The sequence below is a fragment of the Xenia sp. Carnegie-2017 genome, unplaced genomic scaffold (assembly GCF_021976095.1).
Source record: "Xenia sp. Carnegie-2017 unplaced genomic scaffold, XeniaSp_v1 HiC_scaffold_14, whole genome shotgun sequence".
Classification (NCBI taxonomy): domain Eukaryota; kingdom Metazoa; phylum Cnidaria; class Anthozoa; order Malacalcyonacea; family Xeniidae; genus Xenia; species Xenia sp. Carnegie-2017.
Window position 1 is genome coordinate 946,131 of NW_025813447.1, and position 22,677 is coordinate 968,807.

Sequence of the window (22,677 nt, forward strand, 5' to 3'; positions counted from 1 at the left end):
TATCAATAAATTCTACTTCCCCACAAATAGCAGTGTAACCTGACCAAGTACAGATGTGTAAATATAAATTCATCATTATTCATTTGAAGGTTTTTTTATATTGGTGTAAACAAAGTTTAAAGGTAGCATGCAAGCTTCGTGGAAGATACATAAAATTATGATCTCACCTCTTTCATGTATTCCTGTTGTTGCGTAACATTCAACTTCGAAATGGTTTTTGGAATATCCACCATGAATGAGCCACCATATTCCACGTCCGACTCGCGTCTATCCGTTGCGTTTACACCATCAAATAATTTATTGCGGACTCCACGAATTTCTGCATGTTTAATTTCGTTCATGTAAATTTGCCTTCGTGTGAGACGAGTGCTTTCGTTGCCTCTTGTCGTAACTACAACAGACTTACCTCTCACACTGATCTCTTTTTGCTTAAATCGCCTGGATAGAAATACGAGTGTTGTTTATGGCATCCCGCCCGTCCCCCTTCCATCTGGTGGAAGGATGGCTACGTCACAACACGATGGTCGTCGTGGGGGGTGATTGTAATTGTGATTGGTAAATGATCAATGTTTGATTAATTTTTAATTGGTTATTGATTAATTAAGAAATATTTCTGGAATCAATGATGAATTTCAATAAATCATTAAGTATTTATGTCAACAGACAATATGATTAATTGATTTTATTTGATTTAAACGAAGATCGCAATTTTTTGTATTGAATTCTAACAATGATTTGTCATTGTTGGAATAATCATTCGTCGAATTTCACAAACTAGTAAATAATTATCAGATAATCGACGGAAGAGTTATTTCAAAATCATCGAGGGAAACAACACAAAGTTGATTGCATGATAAAACCTACCTCGTTTTCATGAGCAAAAACAACATCATAAAAATAACTAAAAGAACAATGAGACTGCCAACAACAATGCCAACGATAGCGGCAACAGACAGACCACTTGAATCTGACAGAAATAAAACAATCTTATTTAAAATGAAAAGCCAAAATGGACTTTTTGCCACAAAATAGTATACACAACGTGACAAGTCTAAGTTTCGCAGAACAAACAGTCATTAGCAGAAAGAGAATGAATGAAATCTGCAAGTCGTTAAACCAATGTGAAGTAATAAATATTGTTTTAAACATCTAAGCAATAACCAGCAAAAATGTTCGCCTAAATCGTAAAATGATAGCAAAAATATTGTTACAGATAAGCTTCGACAAATTGTTCTATTTCAGTTCGCTATTGCAATTTTCTTGTATCGCGAAATTTTCTTTTAAGCTGCGAGTCAGCAAGTGCACTTAAATTGCTTAACTATTTGGTAGAATAATTTCGACATACAAGTTGACGATACTAACCTTGTTTTGCCTTACTGGGGAGAAGCGAGCTGTAAAATAAACAAAGATATCATCATTGACTTTCACATTATCTCGACAGGTCTCTTTGGAAAAGTCCAACAATAAGACATGTCTTACCTCTAATGTCTGTAACTTCCATGCCATCTTTATTAAGTTTCTCAAAAACTTTCATCTCCATCAGAGCACTGACGGTATCATCAGCTTGTACATCTCCGTTGCTCGAGTCGCGAACAATAAATGCAAAACTCAACCTAAAGATTTCAAAAAACGTCTACATATCTACAAAAGCATGTCCATAAAACATGTCCATTTGAAGAATATCTTACGGTAGTGATGGAAGATCAGGTTCTTTGGTTGTATTCGGTCGCACAAAATCCGTTCCATTATTTCCCTTACACGACTGAATTTTTCCATCACCACTCATGGCTCTGCAGACGAAGGAACTGTCAGGTGAATTCTTACAAACCAATACTACTTCCAAGGACAAAACTTTATCGTCAACTTTGAAATCATTCTGAATGCGTACTGAGCATGCGCCATAGTCGATCGTCCGAGAGGACGCTTGACGTCGTTGTCGAGAAACTATAAACGCAAAAAGCAGATAAACATGACATTTTTTACGCTGTCCACAACAATAATGACGGAATAATACAAATGGAGCGAAAGTCGTTAAAAACATTGCTCGCACTACATCCAACAGTTTGAACAGTTAAGATATGGCTTTAAAATGAGCCCCCAAAACAGCTTTAAAATTAGCCAATAAGAAATAGCTTTAAAATGAGCCAATAAGAAATAGCTTTAGAATGAGCCAATAAGAAATAGCTTTAGAATGAGCCAATAAGAAATAGCTTTAGAATAAGCAAATAGCTTTAAAACGAGCCAATAAGAAATAGCTTTAAAATGAGCCAATAAGAAATAGCTTTAGAATGAGCCAATAAGAAATAGCTTTAGAATAAGCAAATAAAAAATAGCTTCGTACCTTGATTGTTCGATGAAATCTAAACAACAAAACAGAAATTTACTTGAAACTAATTTCTTACTCGATTCTAATTATGAAATTTGTCAAATATTCATACGTCGACACAATCTCCAAAAAAGAAGACATTTCGAGGGCAAAGAATACTTAAGAATACTTACCCTCTGAACATCATTTGAAAATATGACATTTTCAATGCTTTGCGCTATATCGTATATCATCCAGTTTTGGAAAGGTAACTGATGGCTTTCTAATTCATACACTACAGAGACCTTCAATGCATTTTCGAGACATTCGTAGCCTTGTTCATTCTCTTTTGGATAGCATGTTTCATTAGCGACACATTTTCCATTGCAAACCTTGTGGTCAAACTGACACAATTTACCAGTTTCGTTACCATGACATTCGCACGAAAAGCTTCCATTTCTGTTCACACAGGTGCCATTGTTTTGACACAAGTCTAAAATAATATAAATGAAATGTAAAATGTGTCATGCATTATGATAAAGAAGGAGATAAATTTATGATGATAAACTGTACAGCGATTTATAGTGACGTTCTACGCTTCTCTCTTTCACCTTCTCCCTTCTTCCTTCCTCTCTTTCACCTTCTTCCTTCTCCTTCCTCTTTTCCCTCTCCTTCTCCTTTTCTTCCCTCCTTCCTCCTTCCTCCTTCATCTCCTCTCCCCTTCTCACCTTCCCTTCTTCTTCCCTCTCCTCTCTTTCTTATCCCTCCCTCTCATTGGACATCTTTGACAAGAGTAAGTGTGGTCTTCTCTACATCATTGAAACACGACTATTTGTTCCATATCTCCCTCATGTATACCAGGCTTACACTAAGTATTTCACACAAGTCAAAAACCTGCAAATGGAGTACACCAATGGTGATGCAACTTTTTTCAGTTTCATAAAACAAAAGTAGGAAAACCAGATCTTCCTATCCTGTTGCTAGGAAATCCTTAGATTCTGGCAAAATTCCTTAAACCACCGCTTGTTGCACACACACAAACACTGGAAACTAGTGTAAAAATTGATAGAATTTCACATGACGCACCTAATTCACATTCGTTGTTATCTTTTTCGCAATTCTTGCCACTCCAGCCAGGTTGACATCGACAGGAATAGCCAGAACCTTGAACACTACACTGACCTCGATTTTGACATGGATTTGATAAACACGCGGTGACATTACACATTGTTGATGGTTTCTTGAATTCCACGACATTAACAGATCCAACGACCAATTCGTCAAGAGTTTCCTGCATTGGGAAAAGCAATAATGTACATCACAAATAAAATCGGAATTGGGAAAGCGTTTATCAAATACAACAAAATCATCAATTGCCACAGCATTGTTGTATAGTATCATTGCTGCCTGTGTTTTCATCTCGTCCATTGGCTGGCGCCTGGAGGGCTTTTAGGGAGGGGAGTTTGGTGGCAAAACGCCCCAAAACACTTACATTTTTTATTGTATAAATAAAGACAATAGTTTTGAAAATATTATTAAGGGTAAAGAGATCCCTTCCCTTGCAGTGGTCTATGGTCTGTTCACAATAATTGCTATCACGATGAAACATATCGTTTGTGATTGTAAATTCCTTGAAAATATCAATCTACATTCATACGTGTATTTTCTTAAAGATTCCACGACACTCGTTGTACTTGATAAACACCTTCATTTGTACGCTTTCTGACACAACAAAATAATGATGGCGTACCTTTATGGCTGTCATGTTGATGAAATGACAATTTTCCGCTCGTCGGTAATTGTTTACTTCAATAGAAATGTCAACGATAGCTGATCGGCCTGAAATAATATTTAGTATAATAATCAAAACATGGCTGTACACAATACATTGTTACCGTTAAGGCACGAAGCACATGATCAATTATAGGAAGAGATTTAGTAGTAAGCGGTAATGGATTTAGGGGAAGGGTGAGCGTCCTTCGTATCTTTGACTAGATGGTTGCACGAGGGGTGTCAATTTAAATACAAAATACTGATATACCAAATGATTTAACAAAAGTAATTCTGATTAATGTTTAACTGGCCAACCCACAGCCCTCAACACACACAAACCATTGCGTATTTCTCCCTGTCCGTAAGAGAATATGTCCAAATGATTCACTGACTTTATGGAAGTCAATCATTAACATTTGTAGTTACACTTCTCTTGGTTTCTTCCCAGCTACATTTCTACTTCTACAAATTATATATCCCACGTTAATTGTTTTAGCTAATTGAACTTCTCCTTCCTGCATGACCAACTCCTTCAGCAGAAACAACACAAGATATGTTTTCGAGAAGTTTCCATAAAGCATTGCACTATTTCACTTACTGTAAACATTAAGCATTGCACTTTTAGAAATATCAGATCCATGCTGATTTTGGACGCGGCAATGAAACATCCCTTCATCTGCCTTTATGGTTTGAAAGTAGATCACTTCGCCTTTGTTGAAAGTCAAGTGAGAATTCAATAAGACCAAGGTACCACCTTTATACCAAGTATATGTGATGGTCTCGTCCCCACTTGCCAAGCAACGTAGTCTGGCTCTCTGTCCCTCTTCGACCCACGTGTTTTGTGGCGGGACTCTGATCTTTGCAGGGGCTATAGACACAAATTTATTTTGTATAACATCACAAACTATAACATTTGTGTTACAAGAACTCGACAATGTAAAAAATAGCTCAAGTTGATCAAATGAACATTGTTGTGTAAATGATGTCCATCGTTATGTTAAATGATGACAATGGTTGTGTTAAACGATGACTCTGGTTGTGTAAATGACGTCCATCGTTATGTTAAACGATGACAATGGTTGTGTTAAATGATGACAATGGTTGTGTTAAACGATGACTCTGGTTGTGTAAATGACGTCCATCGTTGTGTTAAACGATGACAATGGTTGTGTTAAACGATGACAATGGTTGTGTTAAATGATGACAATGGTTGTGTTAAACGATGACAATGGTTATGTTAAATGATGACAATGGTTGTGTTAAATGATGACAATGGTTGTGTTAAATGATGACAATGGTTGTGTTAAACGATGACTCTGGTTGTGTAAATGACGTCCATCGTTGTGTTAAACGATGACAATGGTTGTGCTAAACGATGACAATGGTTGTGTTAAACGATGACAATGGCTGTGTTAAACGATGACTCTGGTTGTGTAAATGACGTCCATCGTTGTGTTAAACGATGACAATGGTTGTGTTAAACGATGACAATGGTTGTGTTAAACGATGACAATGGTTGTGTTAAACGATGACAAAGGTTGTGTTAAACGATGACCATGGTTATGTAAATGATGACCCTGGTTGTGTAAATGATGTCCATCGTTGTGTTAAACGATGACAAAGGTTGTGTTAAACGATGACCATGGTTATGTAAATGATGACCCTGGTTGTGTAAATGATGTCCATCGTTGTGTTAAATGATGATAAAGGTTGTGTTAAACGATGACCATGGTTATGTAAATGATGACCCTGGTTGTGTAAATGATGTCCATCGTTGTGTTAAACGATGACAAAGGTTGTGTTAAACGATGACCATGGTTATGTAAATGATGACCCTGGTTGTGTAAATGATGTCCATCGTTGTGTTAAATGATGACAATGGTTTTATAAATGCACACTTTTGTTCTGCTTACCGTAGGCATTTAGATTGAGGGTATTTGAGATAATATTTCCGACTTCACTGAATGCTATACACGAGTACAAGCCAGCGTCGGTTTTTCGTAAAGAATCGATCACGAAAACACCAGAATAATTCAACGCACTCACGTAAATACCATCTTTCAACCATCTGTACTGAGGTACGGTATTTCCAACTGCACTGCATTCAAACTTAAACATAAATTATCAAACGTCAAAATTTCAATAAACAATAAACAGGAAACTTTAACAGAAAATCAAAAACGTCTTTTTTCATGTTCCTTTCACAAGTCATACCGGCCTTAAATACCAAAATACATTTGTAAAAGTTTGTTAAATATGAATTTGTTTTTCACTACTTGGAATGCTCAACAAACAAAAGGGATACATGTTTGTTGATATTGATTGTCCAGTTAAGTACAGTCCTAAGAAGGAACGATGATGTTAAAGTTGACTATGCTACAGCTTAAGGTTATCAAAACATCAGTCAACACAAAACTGTCCTTTTCCTGGAGGATCCACATCTACAAACATGTAGCGATACTCCCAGATTTAAGTCATTCACTCTGAAGAAATGAGATGCTTGAAAATGAACTATTTTTGCTTCACTGAGACTTCTCGGAGCTTAAATTTAATCCACACCACTACCATGCATGATATATATACCTACCTTGATGGTATTGCCAATTAACTCCATACCAGTCTTCACTAACTTGTCAAAACTACACAATGTCTTGACAGTAACGTTGCCTTGAGGTGACACAGCCAATCTCAACGTACCACAATTCACACTATGAGAAAAGAAACATTGAAACAATTCTATCACCCATACATTACAATCATCTTCCTCAACCCCCTCCCCCTTATTTGATTCGCGTCAATGAAAAACGCCATTTAGCTGATGAAAATTCGTGAGAAAGGAAAGAGCATGCTTACGCATTAACTTCAACGGCTGCATAAGACTTCATTTGCGGAACACCTTTATCCGTTGCAGTCACGTTCAAAGTATGTTTCCAACCATTCTGCAAACAGAAAACAGCCATGAGCAAATTTAGTACTTAGTCCTCTCACAGTGGAATTGAATGGGGGCGTCGGTCAATCAAAAGGAAGAGAAATTTCTACTAAAAAAACTAATGAAATTGTTACCGTTCCACAACAAGTATTATAACAAAAGAAATTATCCCTCACTTACCCTAGTTACTCCTCCATATCCAAAATCAAACTCGGCATTGATGCCCTCGTCAGGATCCCTTGCAGTCACAGTCAACACGTAGGAAACATTGACGTCCTTCAGTTCATAATTGTAAGAGCTTGTTTGGAAAACTGGAGCGTTATCATTGAGATCAGTGAGAAAAATGTTTACGCTAGCGATGGAATTCGACAGTGTATCCTCGCTTGTTTCAGCTGAAATACAAAGATGAAAAGTACATGCAAACGAACAACGCATGAAACAGAAACACATCTTTTTAACATGACTGAATACTCTATAAAATACTGATAACGCAAAGAGCAGGGTCACTTAGTAAAGGAAAGACTTACCTAACCAGTATAAAAGTAATAAAACCTTACTTTAGAAGAAAAAAAGCCCATAACGAGGGCATAAGACAAAACATAAGTACGTATTCGAGAGTTTCTTAGATCGTTAACAAATCCTTTTTGTTTTATCAATTGCAATTACTGGAGAGGATTTTTAGCGAAAGACGTGAATTTTTATGCATAAACTTACGAAGACCCAATGTGGCGTTTGCTCCACAGAACTGATCACCAGCGCCAACAATCATGTTGAATTCCTTTGCCGTTTCACGATCAGCAGGAATTCTAGATTTCAAAATACCTAGAGGAATCACATAGAAAGTAAAACTATTTTTTGACAATAAACGGACTTCGAGATTACACGAAGCTGAAAATCTGCAATTGAAAACGGCATTATTTTCCTTCGACAATCTAAAATCAAAATAATTTTTTCATAATACTACTTCAAAATATTTTCGTGTTTCGCATCATTTACCTGTTCCTATTTCAAATTTGAACGTACTGTCGACATTCCCCGACCGGATATTATAGATAAGATCCCCACTGTTCGTATCAACGTCGGTAGCATAGACTGTTACGATAGTTTCATTCAATGGCCTACTTTCAGTTATCGTCACATTATATTCTTTTGGATCGAAGACTGGACAGTTATCATCAATGTCGATGATGGCAACGAACAGTTTGGCAGTCGTGGATCTGGAAGGATTACCTTGAAAGCGAAGTAATTATTTTAACAGAAGTTTGATGGATACTAATATTTACTTCGTCTCGAGTAAGGATCGAATATTTACGATCCAAAAAAAATTATATTCGCGAAATGATTTTGTTTACGAACCTTTATCGCTGGCGATAACATTAAACGTATAGTTTCTTTTCATTTCAAAATCGAAAGGCCCACGAGTGGTGACATTCCCAGTCAGCGGATGCACATGTAAGAACGTCTGAGCAAACGAGTCTAGGCTGTACACAATTTCAGCATTCAGGCCAATATCGGAGTCTGTTGCCACAAGTCGTGTCACAAACTCTCCCCCCTTTCGCTCTTCGGTGACATTACCATGAAGAGAGTTGGGATCAAATATAGGGGGGTTATCGTTTATGTCCGAAACATTCACAATCAGGGGGGTTGTGGCGTTCAGTGACGGTGTTCCAAGATCTTTAGCAATAACCAGAAGTGTGTATGACGATGTTTTTTCACGATCTAACGGAATCAATGTTGTAATCACGCCTAGATGAAAGATGAACACAATATTTTGTGTAAATTGAGCATACTTTATGAATCAGGCGTTCACAGCACGAAAATTTGTTGAAAATGAAGGGTAAACAGCAGGTACGTATGATCAAAGGAAAGATTCTTTATTAAAATAAATATTTGTGGTTTTTTTAAACAAAAAGAAACATTTACCAAGGATGAATGTCGTGATGGAAAAAACGAATAAACAAACCTGTCTCGTTACGGATATGAAAATACTGCGTCCCATTTACAAGACCATAAACTATCTTGGCATTCAAACCCAAATCATCATCCTTAGCTTGCACCTCGACAACAAACTGACCAACCGAAGTGCTTTCGGGAATATTGCGATGGTAACCATTCTGCAGGAAGCGTGGAGGGTTGTCGTTTGTATCAATTACAGTTATCTCTAGGATCTGATTGGGAGATGACTGCATAGGAGTCGTACCCATGTCTCTCGCGACGATTTCCAATCTATGACAAAAGAAGTCAGTTTGTGGAGAAAGAAAAGCAGTAACAGAGTGAAGACGCTTAAAAGTCTTAAAAATAACTCAATTTCAAGCCGTGTTACGTAAAATCTTCAATAAGAACAATGACAGGAAACAAACCTACCTGAAACTTGGTTCGCTTTCGCGATCTATACTCCCGTTTACTGTTAAAACTCCAGAAATATTTTCTAACTTGAACAAACCATCGGCATTGCCATTGATAATTTCGTACGATACACGACCATTGGGGCCAATATCAATATCCCTAGCTACCGCCTGATGTACCCGTGTACCCAATGGAGCGTTCTCTGTTACAGAAACCTGTACGCGGGTTCTGTCAAACCTCGGTGCGTTGTCGTTAACGTCCGTAATACGAATGGCAACCAGAGCAGTGTCAAAACGTTCAGGGGAACCGCTGTCTGTAACGCGCACGGTAAGATTGTATGAATCGGAGAGCTCTCGGTCTAACTCGCCGGCTACTCGTAGCTTGCCGTTACCAGGATTGAGAGCAAATCGACTGTTGGTATTACCATCCAGGATAGTATAGGTCAGTCCACCAAACTCATCTTTATCAGTCGCATTTAGCTGCAACAATTCGTCTTTTCCGCTGTCCTCCGATACACTAACATAGTATTGTGGAGGATTGAAAATAGGATCGTTGTCGTTCACATCAATCAGACGGATGGAAACGTCTGTGTGGTTGCCGTAAGATTTATCTTCGACTTTAACTCGTAATGTGTACGACGGAGTGGTCTCAAAGTCGAGCAATGCGTTTGTATAAATGTTACCAGTGTCGGAGTCGATTTTAAAATGATCGAGTTCATTTCCAGATGTTATTGTGAAGTTGAGACGGCCATTCTCGCCGCTATCCGCGTCAGACGCGGTGATTTTAATCACAAAGGTAGAAATATTGACGTCTTCACGCACAGAGCCTTTAACAGAAATGTACACAACATTAATAACAAAATCTTTTATAGCAAAAGATAAAAACGGTCAAGAAAAACTCTCATCTCACCTCTGTAAGGTTCATCAGTAAACACTGGGAAGTTATCGTTGACATCAACCAAATTAACAATAAAATCTTTTTCAGAATACAGCCTTGGGCTACCTTTATCCGAGGCGCGAATCTTTAAAGTGTACAATGGACGAGTTTCGTAGTCCAAATCTCCTTTGACGGACACGATACCGCTGCTCGTATTTATTGCAAACGCATCATCAATATTTCCATCTACTATTTCATACTGTCGTGGTAAATAAAACATGATTAATGACAACGTTTAGTAAAGGTCGCTTGTGTTTGGTAATTGGGGAGGGAGGAAGGTTTGTACGTGTGAAGGTGGTAAGCGGTGGGGGAAGAGGTGACCTCGAATTACGAATTTAGAAAGTATAAAAGATGTCATGTGGTTAGGTTCCAGACCAAGGGTAAGTGGAACCAAATAGGTGGTGGTGGTGGTAGTTATAGCGGTGGTGGTGGTGATAGCAGTAGTGGTGGTTATAGTATTGGTGGTGAGATAGTGGTGGTGGTGGATAGTGGTGGTGGAAAGGTGGTGGTGGTGTAGTGGTGGTGGTGATAGTGGTGGTGGTGGTAGTGGTGGTTAGTAGTGGTGGTGGGATAGTTGGTGGTGGTGGTGGAGTAGTGGTGGTGGTGATAGTGGTGGTAATAGTAGTGGTGGTGCATGGTGGGTGGTGGTTATAGTATTGGTGGTGTAGATAGTAGTGGTGGGTAGTGGTGGTGGATAGTAGTGGTGGTGATAGTAGTGGTGGTAGTGGTGGTTATAGTGGTGGTGGTTATAGTATTGGTGGTGGTGATAGTAGTGGTGGTAGTGGATTGGTGGTGGTGTAGGTGGTAATGGTGGGTGGTGAGTGGTGGTGGGAGTGGTATGATAGTAATGGTGGTGGATAGTGGTGGTGGTAAGTAGTGGTGGTAAGTAATAGTGGTGGTGGTAGTAGGTGGTGGATAGTGGTGGTGGTGGTAATAAGTGGTGGTGTAGATAGTGGTGGTGGTGGGTAGTGGTGGTGGTAATAATAGTGGTGGTAGTGGTGGTGGTGGTGATAATAGTGGTGGTGTAGATAGTAGTGGTGGTGGTGATAATAGTGGTGGTGGTAATAATAGTGGTGGTGGTAGTAGTGGTGGTGGTGATAGTAGTGGTGGTGGTAATAATAGTGGTGTGGTGATAGCAGTGTAGTTATAGTATTGGTGGTGTAGATAGCGAAGTGTTAACAACGTTTGTAATGTTTGCATTTTAAAACAATATAACAAACCTAACCTATGTAATGATGATAACCTGCTCAACATTTTATTTGAAAAATACATCAAATATTTCGTATTTTCCATATCTTCCAACACGTCCATTCAACATACCTCAATTTCACTATTCATTCCGATGTCTTTATCGACAGCATCCACGTCAATTACAAACGTATTTTTCGGAGAATTCTCTTCAATATATACATTACTTTGATTTGTCGTGATGTTGGGAGCGTTATCGTTGAGATCATCAATTGTTATAAAAACCTTTGATGTACTCTTGGTTGAAGGTACCGAGGGATCAAGTGGAACTTTATTGCTAGCTGTGATGATAAGGGTGAATGATGGATTTCGTTCTCGATCTATTGTTCGATTCACTTCAATTTCACCATCAGATTTGCCCACTGAAAAAAACCTAAAAAGACGCAAAAATATCCACGATAAAACCGCCATCGTTTTGTTACAGAATAAGTATATGTTGAGCTCACATACCCTTCATCGTTCCCACTGCTAATACTATATTCAATCTCTCCGTTTAGGCCTGAATCCAGGTCGTTTGCGCTGACTCTCACCACGATACCCTCGGTATTCTCACGAAATGACGCAGAGTAGTCATGTGTGAAGCTAGGAGGATTGTCGTTGAGATCTTTTACTGTAACCATAACTGTCGCGCTGGACGATTGCACCGGTAGCCCAGAGTCCCTTGCGGTCACGATGATTCTGTAACTAGATCTTTCTTCGTGGTCCAAAGGTGATTTGGTAGAAATATCGCCAGTCGAAGAATGGACGGAGAATTTTTCAGTTGATATTGAATCGAGAGAATACACAATCTTTGCATTATCTCCTTCATCGCTATCTGTTGCTGACACTCTAACGATGACGTCTGAAAACAATTGAATTATGCAATAAGTACTAAGTTTGCTGAGCAGAGACTAAATTTTCCCATCATTTTTAAAGCAACACAGCGAAAATAGACGAACATCTGAAAAACTAACAAAAAAATTATAGCGCCAAAGTCATTAATTTCAATTGGACGTAAGCAAATTTCTTTGTTTGAATGTTCAACATTGCAAATAACTGCATTAAAACTTCTTCATTTAACAGAAATGAAATATTCCGTTAGCAAATATTGTAAAATGTAAAAATAAAGCCTAGCATGTTTTGTGTGCTATTTAACGCGTGAAAAAAGAACTAATACTTTTCCACAACACGTTAATACTATCTCAAAACGTTGTAATGTTCTTAAAAACGTGCTAGGGGTCTTAAAGAACGCTTTTCCACGCGTTAAGCTGGCATTTTCACATTACAACACAACATCATTTTATTTCCATACGTGAAAGTGACATTTTCACATTACAACACAACATCATTTTATTTCTATACGTGAAAGTGACATTTTCACATTACAACACAACATCATTTTATTTCTATACGTCAAGCAGGCATTTTCACATTACAACACAACATCATTTTATTTACCTGCTGGTGCGTTCTCGGTCACATTGACAGCATATGTCGATGGATCGAATATCGGTCCATTGTCGTTCACATCTGTCACAATGACACTGACATTACGCGATGAGCTGTGATCTCCATTGTCTGTCACTTTGATGGTGATGTTATAGACCGGCACAGTCTCCCTATCCAAGGTCGTGTTTGTAATCAATACACCAGTGCTACCATTTATACTGAACGCATAGTCGGTGTTTCCAGATGTTAACATGAAAGTTAAAGGGCTTCCATCTACATCGGTCGCATTAAATTTCACAACATTCGTTCCAATGGCAACTGACTCGCTAACATATAGAACAGGTGAACCAGGTTCAAAGATAGGAGCGTTGTCGTTTGCATTTTCCACCGTAATGTTGACCAGAGCTGTATCATTCAGTGATGGATTACCACCGTCACTCGCTGCAATAAAAAAATGATTGAGACGTGTTGTTTCACTACACCCCTGGAAGATAAGCAGCCAAGTTAGGAATTATGAGAATTTACATGAAACTCTGGGGGGGACTCAATCTGAACACAGAATGATGGACGAATGTCTTTCGGCAATAAAACTCTGGGAGGGGAGAGTCAATCATTAACTTCATGCCAACTGCACACAGAATGATGGATGAATGTCTTTCGGCAGCTACAATGATGGATAGACTGGAATTTATTAAAAATTTAAATCTAAAAGCACTACCTTTAATAGTAAGTAGATAATGTTTTTGGGATTCATAGTCAATCTTGCTGGCGGTAACGATAAAACCATTATCTTTATCGATATTAAAATGATCACTATTGTCTCCTCCTGTAATACTGTACTCAATTTGACGATTGATTCCTTCATCTCTGTCTGTCGCCATAACCTAATGGAAAGGCAAAACCAACATCAATATATGATATAATCAAGATGGCGTTTTAACCATGGGAAAAAGATTTTTATGTAATATCACACCGATCATTTTCATTTTTTTATGTTTTTAATCACGTTCCAGTCCATCTTTTTTAAAATGAAAGCATGACTGTAAAGACCATGGTTGTATTCCAACCATAAGACCTCTACATCTACCTGAACAACAAACGAGCCAATGGAAACATCTTCAGCAATCACTCCTTGATATGGATCGTTGGTGAACATCGGTTTATTGTCGTTAACGTCCGTCACTTTTATGGTGACGTCAATGCTTGACGACTGACTCGGCGTTCCACGATCGCTGGCTCTCACAGTAACACGGTAGCTGGCGACGGCCTCCCGATCTAGCGACGAGTTCACCGCAATAACACCAGTCGAAGGATGGATGGAAAATCTTGAAAATTAAGTAAAGTGTTAAAGTAAATTTCGTAGTTACATATGTAAATCATGTGGAGGCACGCGAAAATGGCACGTTAACACTTACACATTGATATTTGTGATAGTACAGATGATTTCCCTATTTAAATACAAACACTTACGTATTGATATTTGTGATGGTAAAGATGATTTCACCATTCAATCCTTCATCTTTATCATTGGCAAAAACTCGCCCAACCATCGTAGTCAAGGAAGCATCCTCACTGACATCAAAACTGAAGGAGGACTGATTAAATCTTGGTTCATTATCGTTTAGATCATTTACAATTACGTTAACGATAACATTGGAGCTTTTACTAGGTGATCCCCCGTCTTTTGCGATGATCTCAAGCACGTAGCTGGATGTTTCTTCCCTGTCCAGACTTACCAAGGCCTTTATTTCGCCGTTGTCCTAAAATGAAGGAAAACATTGTCGTTGAAAGAAAGTTTAAGCAAAAAAAAACACAATCTAATGGCCATTTTTCGTATGCTGGAAACAACCAAATTCTGATGCCTGTCGACACAAATAAAGCCTTGAGTTAAATTGGCGCGATGTTTGATGATCCTAAGTTCTTAACACATGTTGAAGTGGTCGTATCACTCTTTCTGTACAATTAATACCGACACAAATAAAGACGATCATTCACTACAGCCATGAACAAATTATCAAAGAATTTTGAAAAAGCTGAAAAGTGCTAGGCACTAGCTTTGATTCTAGGCTTTACAAAAATATACCAATCATTACATAAGTGTAATTGGTTCGATAAGATGTTTGCGCGACTGCGTTAAGTAACTGAGTGAAAATTTTTCTTCATATGACATTTTGGCTCAAAATACCATTTCAGAAAATGATCATAATCAGCTTTAACATTGAAAAATAATCTGGAAATATACACAGTCACGATGATAGCAAGATAAAGACAGACAAATGTTCATCAGCCAAAATTAATTTTCGACATGACAAAACGAGAGACGAAAACATTCCTTTACCTTATCGACGCTAAATCTAGAGTTTTGCCTGGCTAACTCATACGAAATAGAAGCATTTTCGCCAAAGTCGTCATCCAAAGCGCGTACGCTACAAACTCGAGAATTAATGGCGGAATTTTCATCAATAGTACAGTTGTATGGATTCTCGAGGAACTTCGGTGCGTTATCGTTTTCATCCAAGATAATTACTTCAACAGTGGTAAAGGAGGATAACATGGGATCGCCTCGATCAGTTGCCGTCACTTCTAGAGAATAACTGCTGACACTCTCCCGGTCTAAAACCTTCTTAGCTTTGAGAATTCCAGTAGAATCATACTCAAAGTTATCAAACAGGTCACCATTGGTGATTGTGTAAAAAATTTCTCCATTTCGTCCATCATCCTCGTCAACAGCCGGACCAAAACGACCAATCTCCACACCAGGATCATTATTCTCCCTTATTGTAAAAGAATATCGCGACTTATCAAACGTTGGAGCGTTGTCATTTTCATCTAAGACAATAATATTCATTTGCGTTGTGTTGACCAAAGGAGGAGATCCACCATCTTGAGCCTGAATCGTTAGATTGTAGTAACTAAGGGTCTCGCGATCCAGTCTTACTATAGCGATCACCTCACCTAAAAACGAAATTACATGAATGAGAAATGGAGTATATTGTCTAAAGATTTTTTATTGATTCGGCATGAAAGAACACACGATAAAATACAAGATCTTTTTAGTTTAGGTCAGTTTTACTGATGAATGCTGTGATCATATAACCTAGAGAGCAAATAGTTATTCACTCTCGTAAGACAACCTTAATAACAATGAAAAAAGAGACCTTTTTAAAATCTCTCCTTTGAGTCCCATGCACCAATCAACTCATTCACGATGTCATCATTAATAAAGGAACCTACCATTAGCGTTGATCGTAAATGCGTTACCAACATTTCCTCCTACGATAGAATATGTCAAGGACTGAAATTGACCCGAGTCTGCATCATGTGCTATGACCGTGCCAACCACGTGGTTAGAGTCAAGATTCTCGCTGACGGACCCATTGTATGGATTGCGATCGAATTTGGGAGCGTTATCATTGACATCTGTGACGCTAATCGAGACATTTGTGGAGGTCTTTAACCCACCTCCGTCAGTTGCTACCACCGTAAGAGTGTAAGAAGTAACTTTTTCGTAATCCAATGGAGTTGAACTGCGAATACTACCTGAAGTAGAAAAAAAGATATAAATTACAAATAGCAACGGACCATAAAGATGCCGTCATCAAAGCATGGCCGTAAGAAGATCGATAATTGGGAGGAGGGGGGAGGGGAGGGAGCTAATATTCACATATGCACGATATGCTGTGTTAAGTTCCTATGAAGTCAATGGTTTTCTACGAATCACAATTTAAATAAATGAATGTGAGCCCCCACAAATCATCGATTTTCCTACACCCATACATGAAAGTACTGGAGGTTTTGTTGTGGAAAACTTTTCATGGGTCAGGTCAAAGGAACTTTCTGTACTTAATTAGAGTATAAATTCATGTAGTATTTCTTAGTTCAGACGATTTAAACAATCATGTAATGACTGCTTGTGTTTCAAACTTCCCTCAAAAAGGTAATGTAAATGTCTTCCGTAGCAAAGCCCACACATGAAAAGGTAAGATTTTTACAAGAAGCATTTGTTCAGTTTTAATATAAGATAATCACAAGAGTATTTTGTAATAAGTTGTGAATAATCCAGGCTTTGTGTTGTACATTTTCTTGATATCGTACAGATAGAAACAATACTTTACCATTTGCATCTACAGAAAATGTTTCATCCAAAGGAGCATTGATGCTATAGGTTATACTACCAAACACGCCATTATCTTCATCTGTAGCAGATACCTATGTCACAAAAGAAAACTGTTTTCAACAGGCTCTTGAATGGGAAAAAATTCAACATCGCGGGTTATGGATTTTATAAAATAACAACAATAGCCGCTGGTCTATAGCTGAGTTTCTACTGGCCCGGCGAACACAGGAAACATCTTTTATTTCTTAAATCTCAAAATATAAGATAAAAACAGTGGATTGAAAATAGCAAATGATAAGTGGAGAATCATGTGACCGAACAAAAGAATGAAAAAGCAGATAGTTAATTCAAGCGCTACAATTAGTACATGTATAAGGACACGTGATCGTAAAATGGATGATGATCGGTTACCGTAATCAAAGGATTTTTGATATCAGAATTCTCGGGAACAGAGACCGAATACGGTGTGCCTTGAAAGACTGGAGAATGGTCATTGACATCGCCAACGTTAATCTTCACTGTTGTCACAGTACTGAGTGATGGCGAACCAGAATCCTTAGCTTGCACAACCAACGAATACGAAGATCTAAAATTGACGTGAAATGTAATGTAACATGATGACTGACAAAAAGGACCATGTGTATTGTCACTATCATAAATCTCAAGCAATCGCATCAGTCCTAACAAGCCACATAATAGCTCATGAAAATGATCAAAACCTACTTTGTTTCCCTGTCCAATGTCGAGGCAACTGTTATAACACCAGTATCAGTGTGAATTTGAAAAGCACCATCACTATTTCCTGAGCTTACGGAGTACTTTACTTCGCCATTGACACCTAAATATACACATTATGACTTTTTACGGTGGAGCTGTAATTTCTCACGAACAATTTTCAACATTCACTTGAACTCTTTGTTCGGTATACTTTTTGGTCGATTGACTTTCATTTCCTTTTCAAATTGTTGCAAATTTGCAGCCGCTTCGATTAAAAGGTTAAAAGTATTCTTCACAAAAAAATCTTCGGTTCAAATTTACTCATCAGCATGACGCTTTTTAAAACTTTGAAGTTTTTCGAATAAATAAAAATATTGACCGTTATTTGGCTTCAAACAAACCAATCCAGGCTTTACATAAAGGTTTAAAACTAACACTGGGGTTACATTAGGTAACTAATGATCACTTTGAAAGAAGAAGAAGGATTTTGGTTGAAATACATCAAACTGTTGGACACTGTTCCTCAAACATAAAAATTATGCATGCAATCATATAATTTAACGAGTTTAACGATTTGACTCTAGTTTTCATACCAGAATCCTTATCCGTAGCGTTCACATTTATAACGAATGTGCCAATGCTAGATTTTTCCAACACTTGCACGACATATGGCGTTCCTTGGAACACAGGTTTGTTGTCGTTCACGTCTGTTACATTCACAATGACCATTTCAGAAGCATTATTGTTCCCAGGTCCTTGGTCGCGCACAATGGCAGTTAAAACGTAACTCTTCTTCACTTCGTAGTCCAGTGTACCAGTTATTGTTATAGTCCCGGTGTCTTCGTTGATACTAAATTTGCTTGAATCCACTCCAGTTAAAGAAAACTTGAGCTCAGCATTAACACCTTCGTCATCGTCTGCAGGTGAAACAAAGATTTGCATGAATATAGGAAAGCACTCTGAAAGCCTCTCGGCCAAGTAAATATTGTAAATCCACACTCTTAATAATTTACTTTTTAAAATAACATTTCAAACATTAGGATAAATTCGTTTCATACACAAATTAGTCAGTCGATGAGAAATGAAAGTGAAGAACAGATATTTTATACCTGAAGCTTGAACCTGTAAGATAGGGGTGCCAGATGCTTCACTTTCAGGTACATTAACCTTATAAGGACCGGAAAACTTTGGGCTGTTATCGTTCACGTCACTAACTGTAATGAGCACACGAATACTATCAGTCAGCGGTGGCAACCCGCAATCTTTGACAGTGATGTAAAACATATATTGTGCCTGTGTCTCGCGATCAAGCGCAGCCTTGGTTAGCAAATCTCCATTGCTGTCAATGCTGAACTTTTCTGCTTCTACTAATGGAACATTGTACCGAAAGGTACAGTTTGCATATTTATCTGGATCATTGACGATTAACTTGCCGACGTTCGTACCATTTCTAGAATCTAAAATAACAAAATATGTTTTGATGTTTGGCATATTTTTTAGCGGGAGCAAACTTAAATTTTAACATATGACGCTCCAGTGCCCTAAATTCCCAGGGTGTCGGAAGGCATGGACCAAAAACGCGATTTTTCTGGTTTCAAAATTTTTCTTTTGTTTACAAGTGTTTTTATTATAAAATAAACTGTACTATCAAAGAATACAGCAAAGTTTCAAACGTCTTCTCTGTCTTTTATACTTAAAATTTAAGACAACCTTAAACATTTTTCATTGGTTTAGACCTTTCACAATTCAACACTCTCATTGGCTGCTTCATACATTATGAGCAAACTGTCCTTGGGCTTCAAGGCAAACAAAGATAATCTGCTTGTTTAGGATTATAATGAATACAATGATAACATTTAAAAAGCCAAGCCCGACTTGTATAGTCAACGAGAACTCAACTTTCGATCCTTATGTTATGACATTTTCTTTCATTTTGGATAAAAAACCGATTTAAATAAATTTATTGAACTGTTAGCTCATCAAGTGCTCACTCGAAGCAAAACTCATGATAAAGAGAAACATCAAAATTATCATGAAGTAAATTATAAGTTCTCTTAGTCAATCTACCAAAAAGTGTAGCTGCATTTCTTTCATTTCAATTGGAGAGTGTAATTTTTAATTTCGAGGCTTTTACTCGATAATTTTTGACATCTGAGAGCGTGGCGTATGCATGGAAAACAAATATTTTCAAATACATCCAAAATGTCGGACTCCTGACACTGAAAAAGTTAACGTACTCTGACATGCATCGTTCTTATACTCATCGTTCTACAGTACTGCAAAGTTGCCTGGCAGTCTTTCACAAAAAATATCAGAGTTGACAAAAAAAATCCAAATTAAATTAAGGGTTCGAAGAAAACATTTGAAAACAACACCGCAAAGCAGTAAAAATAAATTATAACAATTTATGATCATTCAGAAATTTATAACGATGCACGAGAAAAAAGGACTAAGTACTAACGATGCAGGACAAAAAGGACAAAGCACTAGTCATACCTTCTGATACCGTATAAATACAGTTGGCACTACAACTCAGCTTCGGTGCTTCATTAACATTTGTGACATGTACAACCAACTGGACAGAGCTGGAACGACGATTTGGTTGACCGTTATCCTCTGCCTTGATGATCAACGTGTATTTACGCGTCGATTCAAAGTCCAAAGAACCATGCACAGTGACATCACCATCAGCGTCGATTTTAAACAAACCATTTTGACTGCCTGATGTAATGGTATATGTAATACGTCCATTATCGCCAGAATCTGCATCTGTGGCAGACACCTGAACACCATTCAATAAAAAAAAATTTATAAAATTATTCTTGTAATAAGTAACCATACCTACGATACGATTTACGAAAACAAAAACTCAACATTTCTACGCAATTGATCATCATTTAACTTCTTATGTGTTCTGACGATTAAAAAAAGGAGGCGAACAATCGTTACATGTTTGTAGATGCAGATCGTCAAGGTTAGTAGAGTCCTCGGAAGGACTGTTAGTGTTGACGTTGACTGATGTTTGGACAATAATTTCGGTAGTAATCTACAGAGTCCAATGAAAAGCAAATGTCCGGTTCCCCGTGTTTTTTTGCACAAAAGTCATCAAAACGGCACTAATCTAAATGATCAACATCGACAAACACGCAAATAAAAAAGCTAACATCACCTTTATAACATGAGTTCCAGCCCTCGAGTTCTCAGGAACACTGGCAGTGTAACTATTCTTGTCAAATTTTGGACTGTTGTCATTAATGTCAATGACATTGACAATAACGAGTGCACGGCTCTTATGACAAGGATTCAACGTATCAATTGCAACAACGACAACGGTGTGTTTTTTCGCCGTTTCATAATCCAATGCTTTCATCGTTGATAAATTGGGTGCCGATGAAGTAACGGAGAAAATGGACTTGTTTCCGTCGGATATTTGGAAAGTCAAACTAAAATAAAAATAAAAACGTAGCAATGACAAGAGAAAAAAACATCATTGAAAAAAAAGTGCTTACAAACGTTAAGTCAAGGATCGTATACAACAGACATATCTATCAGTTGACACATCACCCATGCTTGCTAAAGTCGTGTGATCAATCTCACACTCTCCCACCCAAAACATTCTCTCCAAAACTCATATACACCAACTCTTATTCTCACCAAACTGTACCTTAAGCAACTCTTATTCTCGCAAACACTTCAATTTATCAACCATTATACCCTCACGATTCTTTATACGTTCCTCAACCCTCACAACCCCACCAACCGTTACCCTCATCAACCCTTATACCCTCATCAACCCTTATACTCTCATCAACCCTTATACCCTAATCAACCCTTATACCCTAATCAGCCCTTATACCTAATCAACCCTTATACCCTGATCAATCCTTATACCGTAATCAACCTTATACCCTCATCAACCCTTATACCCTCATTAACCCTTATACCCTCATTAACCATTATACACTCGCCAACCCTTACCCTCATCAAACACAAGTTACTTACTTGTAAAGGTTTGGTACCATACTCAATTTTAGTATTTCACCAGCATTTCCACCTTCAGTCACATTCACTTGAAATTTTCCACTATTTGCAAACAAGTTATCCCAAAAGGAAAGAGTAAACTCGTTTACGGCAGCTTGTCCTTGTACGGCAACATATACCGTCTACACGAAGAAACAAGTCAAATAAATATATAAAGACGCCAAGTCTCTTAAATACCAAGAAATTGTGTACATATAAGAGAACTCGCTTATCTTCACCATCAACAAGAAAATATTTTTTAAATACATCAAAGGCAATTATATTTACCTTAGTGGTGTTGTCAACAACAACGGACACAGCTTTAGGCGAGGTATTCTCTTCATTTTTAACGCTAGCTGTATCCAAAGGTCCGGGATTCTTACTCTCGGAAGATGCGTACAAATGGCTCACACCTATTAAAGAGAAAATAATGATCATAATATAAAGAAATAGACAAGGTTTTTGACGAAATCAATTAAAAGAATAAAAACCCACGATGCACATATGAAAACTTGTACAGTCCAATCAATAAAATTTATATGAAACGTTTTTGAAACAACCACATAATGACTGTTGAGAAATGAAAAATACCCGATAAACAGTGTATATCTCCCTTCATAACCTAAACACACCACTAAAATCATTAATGTACAATCCACACCCCCAGTAATACCTTTCAAATCCCTGATTTCAATGCTGACCTCGGAGCTCGTCACGACGACAAACGTTGTACGAAAATATTTAAAAGAACCGCTATCGACTGACGTTTTTGCCACTTTGCACGAATCGATCGAAGAACCCTCTGTCAAGACAACGTTGATTAGATTGCAATGACATTAAAAAAGAGAAGTTAGGAAT

General features: G+C 37.8%; 1 protein-coding gene and 1 long non-coding RNA gene across 2 annotated transcripts in view; one reads left to right on the forward strand and one right to left on the reverse strand.

Annotated features, from left to right (window-relative positions):
- Positions 1–189: 189 nt before the first annotated feature.
- The window catches only part of LOC124434872 (protocadherin Fat 4-like), a 27,018-nt gene continuing 4,530 nt past the window's right edge, over positions 190–22,677 (reverse strand). The window contains exons 5-42 of the mRNA XM_046984800.1: positions 22,493–22,621; positions 22,108–22,232; positions 21,802–21,962; positions 20,969–21,242; positions 20,296–20,581; positions 18,909–19,256; positions 18,393–18,716; positions 17,806–17,920; positions 17,494–17,668; positions 17,081–17,174; positions 16,200–16,505; positions 15,304–15,920; positions 14,436–14,725; positions 14,053–14,290; positions 13,684–13,849; positions 12,975–13,406; positions 11,988–12,378; positions 11,610–11,910; positions 10,429–10,488; positions 9,372–9,553; positions 8,971–9,233; positions 8,364–8,753; positions 8,004–8,237; positions 7,722–7,829; positions 7,188–7,399; positions 6,932–7,017; positions 6,666–6,786; positions 5,992–6,187; positions 4,677–4,946; positions 4,056–4,144; positions 3,392–3,596; positions 2,500–2,798; positions 2,342–2,360; positions 1,689–1,944; positions 1,480–1,613; positions 1,363–1,391; positions 865–967; positions 190–438 (exon numbers count right to left, since the gene is read on the reverse strand). Coding sequence (XP_046840756.1) covers positions 902–967; positions 1,363–1,391; positions 1,480–1,613; positions 1,689–1,944; positions 2,342–2,360; positions 2,500–2,798; positions 3,392–3,596; positions 4,056–4,144; positions 4,677–4,946; positions 5,992–6,187; positions 6,666–6,786; positions 6,932–7,017; positions 7,188–7,399; positions 7,722–7,829; positions 8,004–8,237; positions 8,364–8,753; positions 8,971–9,233; positions 9,372–9,553; positions 10,429–10,488; positions 11,610–11,910; positions 11,988–12,378; positions 12,975–13,406; positions 13,684–13,849; positions 14,053–14,290; positions 14,436–14,725; positions 15,304–15,920; positions 16,200–16,505; positions 17,081–17,174; positions 17,494–17,668; positions 17,806–17,920; positions 18,393–18,716; positions 18,909–19,256; positions 20,296–20,581; positions 20,969–21,242; positions 21,802–21,962; positions 22,108–22,232; positions 22,493–22,621 — 7,991 coding nt within the window. The 3' untranslated portion in view covers positions 190–438; positions 865–901. The remainder of the gene's footprint in view (positions 439–864; positions 968–1,362; positions 1,392–1,479; positions 1,614–1,688; positions 1,945–2,341; positions 2,361–2,499; positions 2,799–3,391; positions 3,597–4,055; positions 4,145–4,676; positions 4,947–5,991; positions 6,188–6,665; positions 6,787–6,931; positions 7,018–7,187; positions 7,400–7,721; positions 7,830–8,003; positions 8,238–8,363; positions 8,754–8,970; positions 9,234–9,371; positions 9,554–10,428; positions 10,489–11,609; positions 11,911–11,987; positions 12,379–12,974; positions 13,407–13,683; positions 13,850–14,052; positions 14,291–14,435; positions 14,726–15,303; positions 15,921–16,199; positions 16,506–17,080; positions 17,175–17,493; positions 17,669–17,805; positions 17,921–18,392; positions 18,717–18,908; positions 19,257–20,295; positions 20,582–20,968; positions 21,243–21,801; positions 21,963–22,107; positions 22,233–22,492; positions 22,622–22,677) is intronic.
- On the forward strand, positions 10,090–10,521 carry LOC124434898. The gene is made up of 3 exons (XR_006944931.1): positions 10,090–10,148; positions 10,225–10,266; positions 10,338–10,521. It is a non-coding gene; the product is annotated as an uncharacterized LOC124434898 (long non-coding RNA).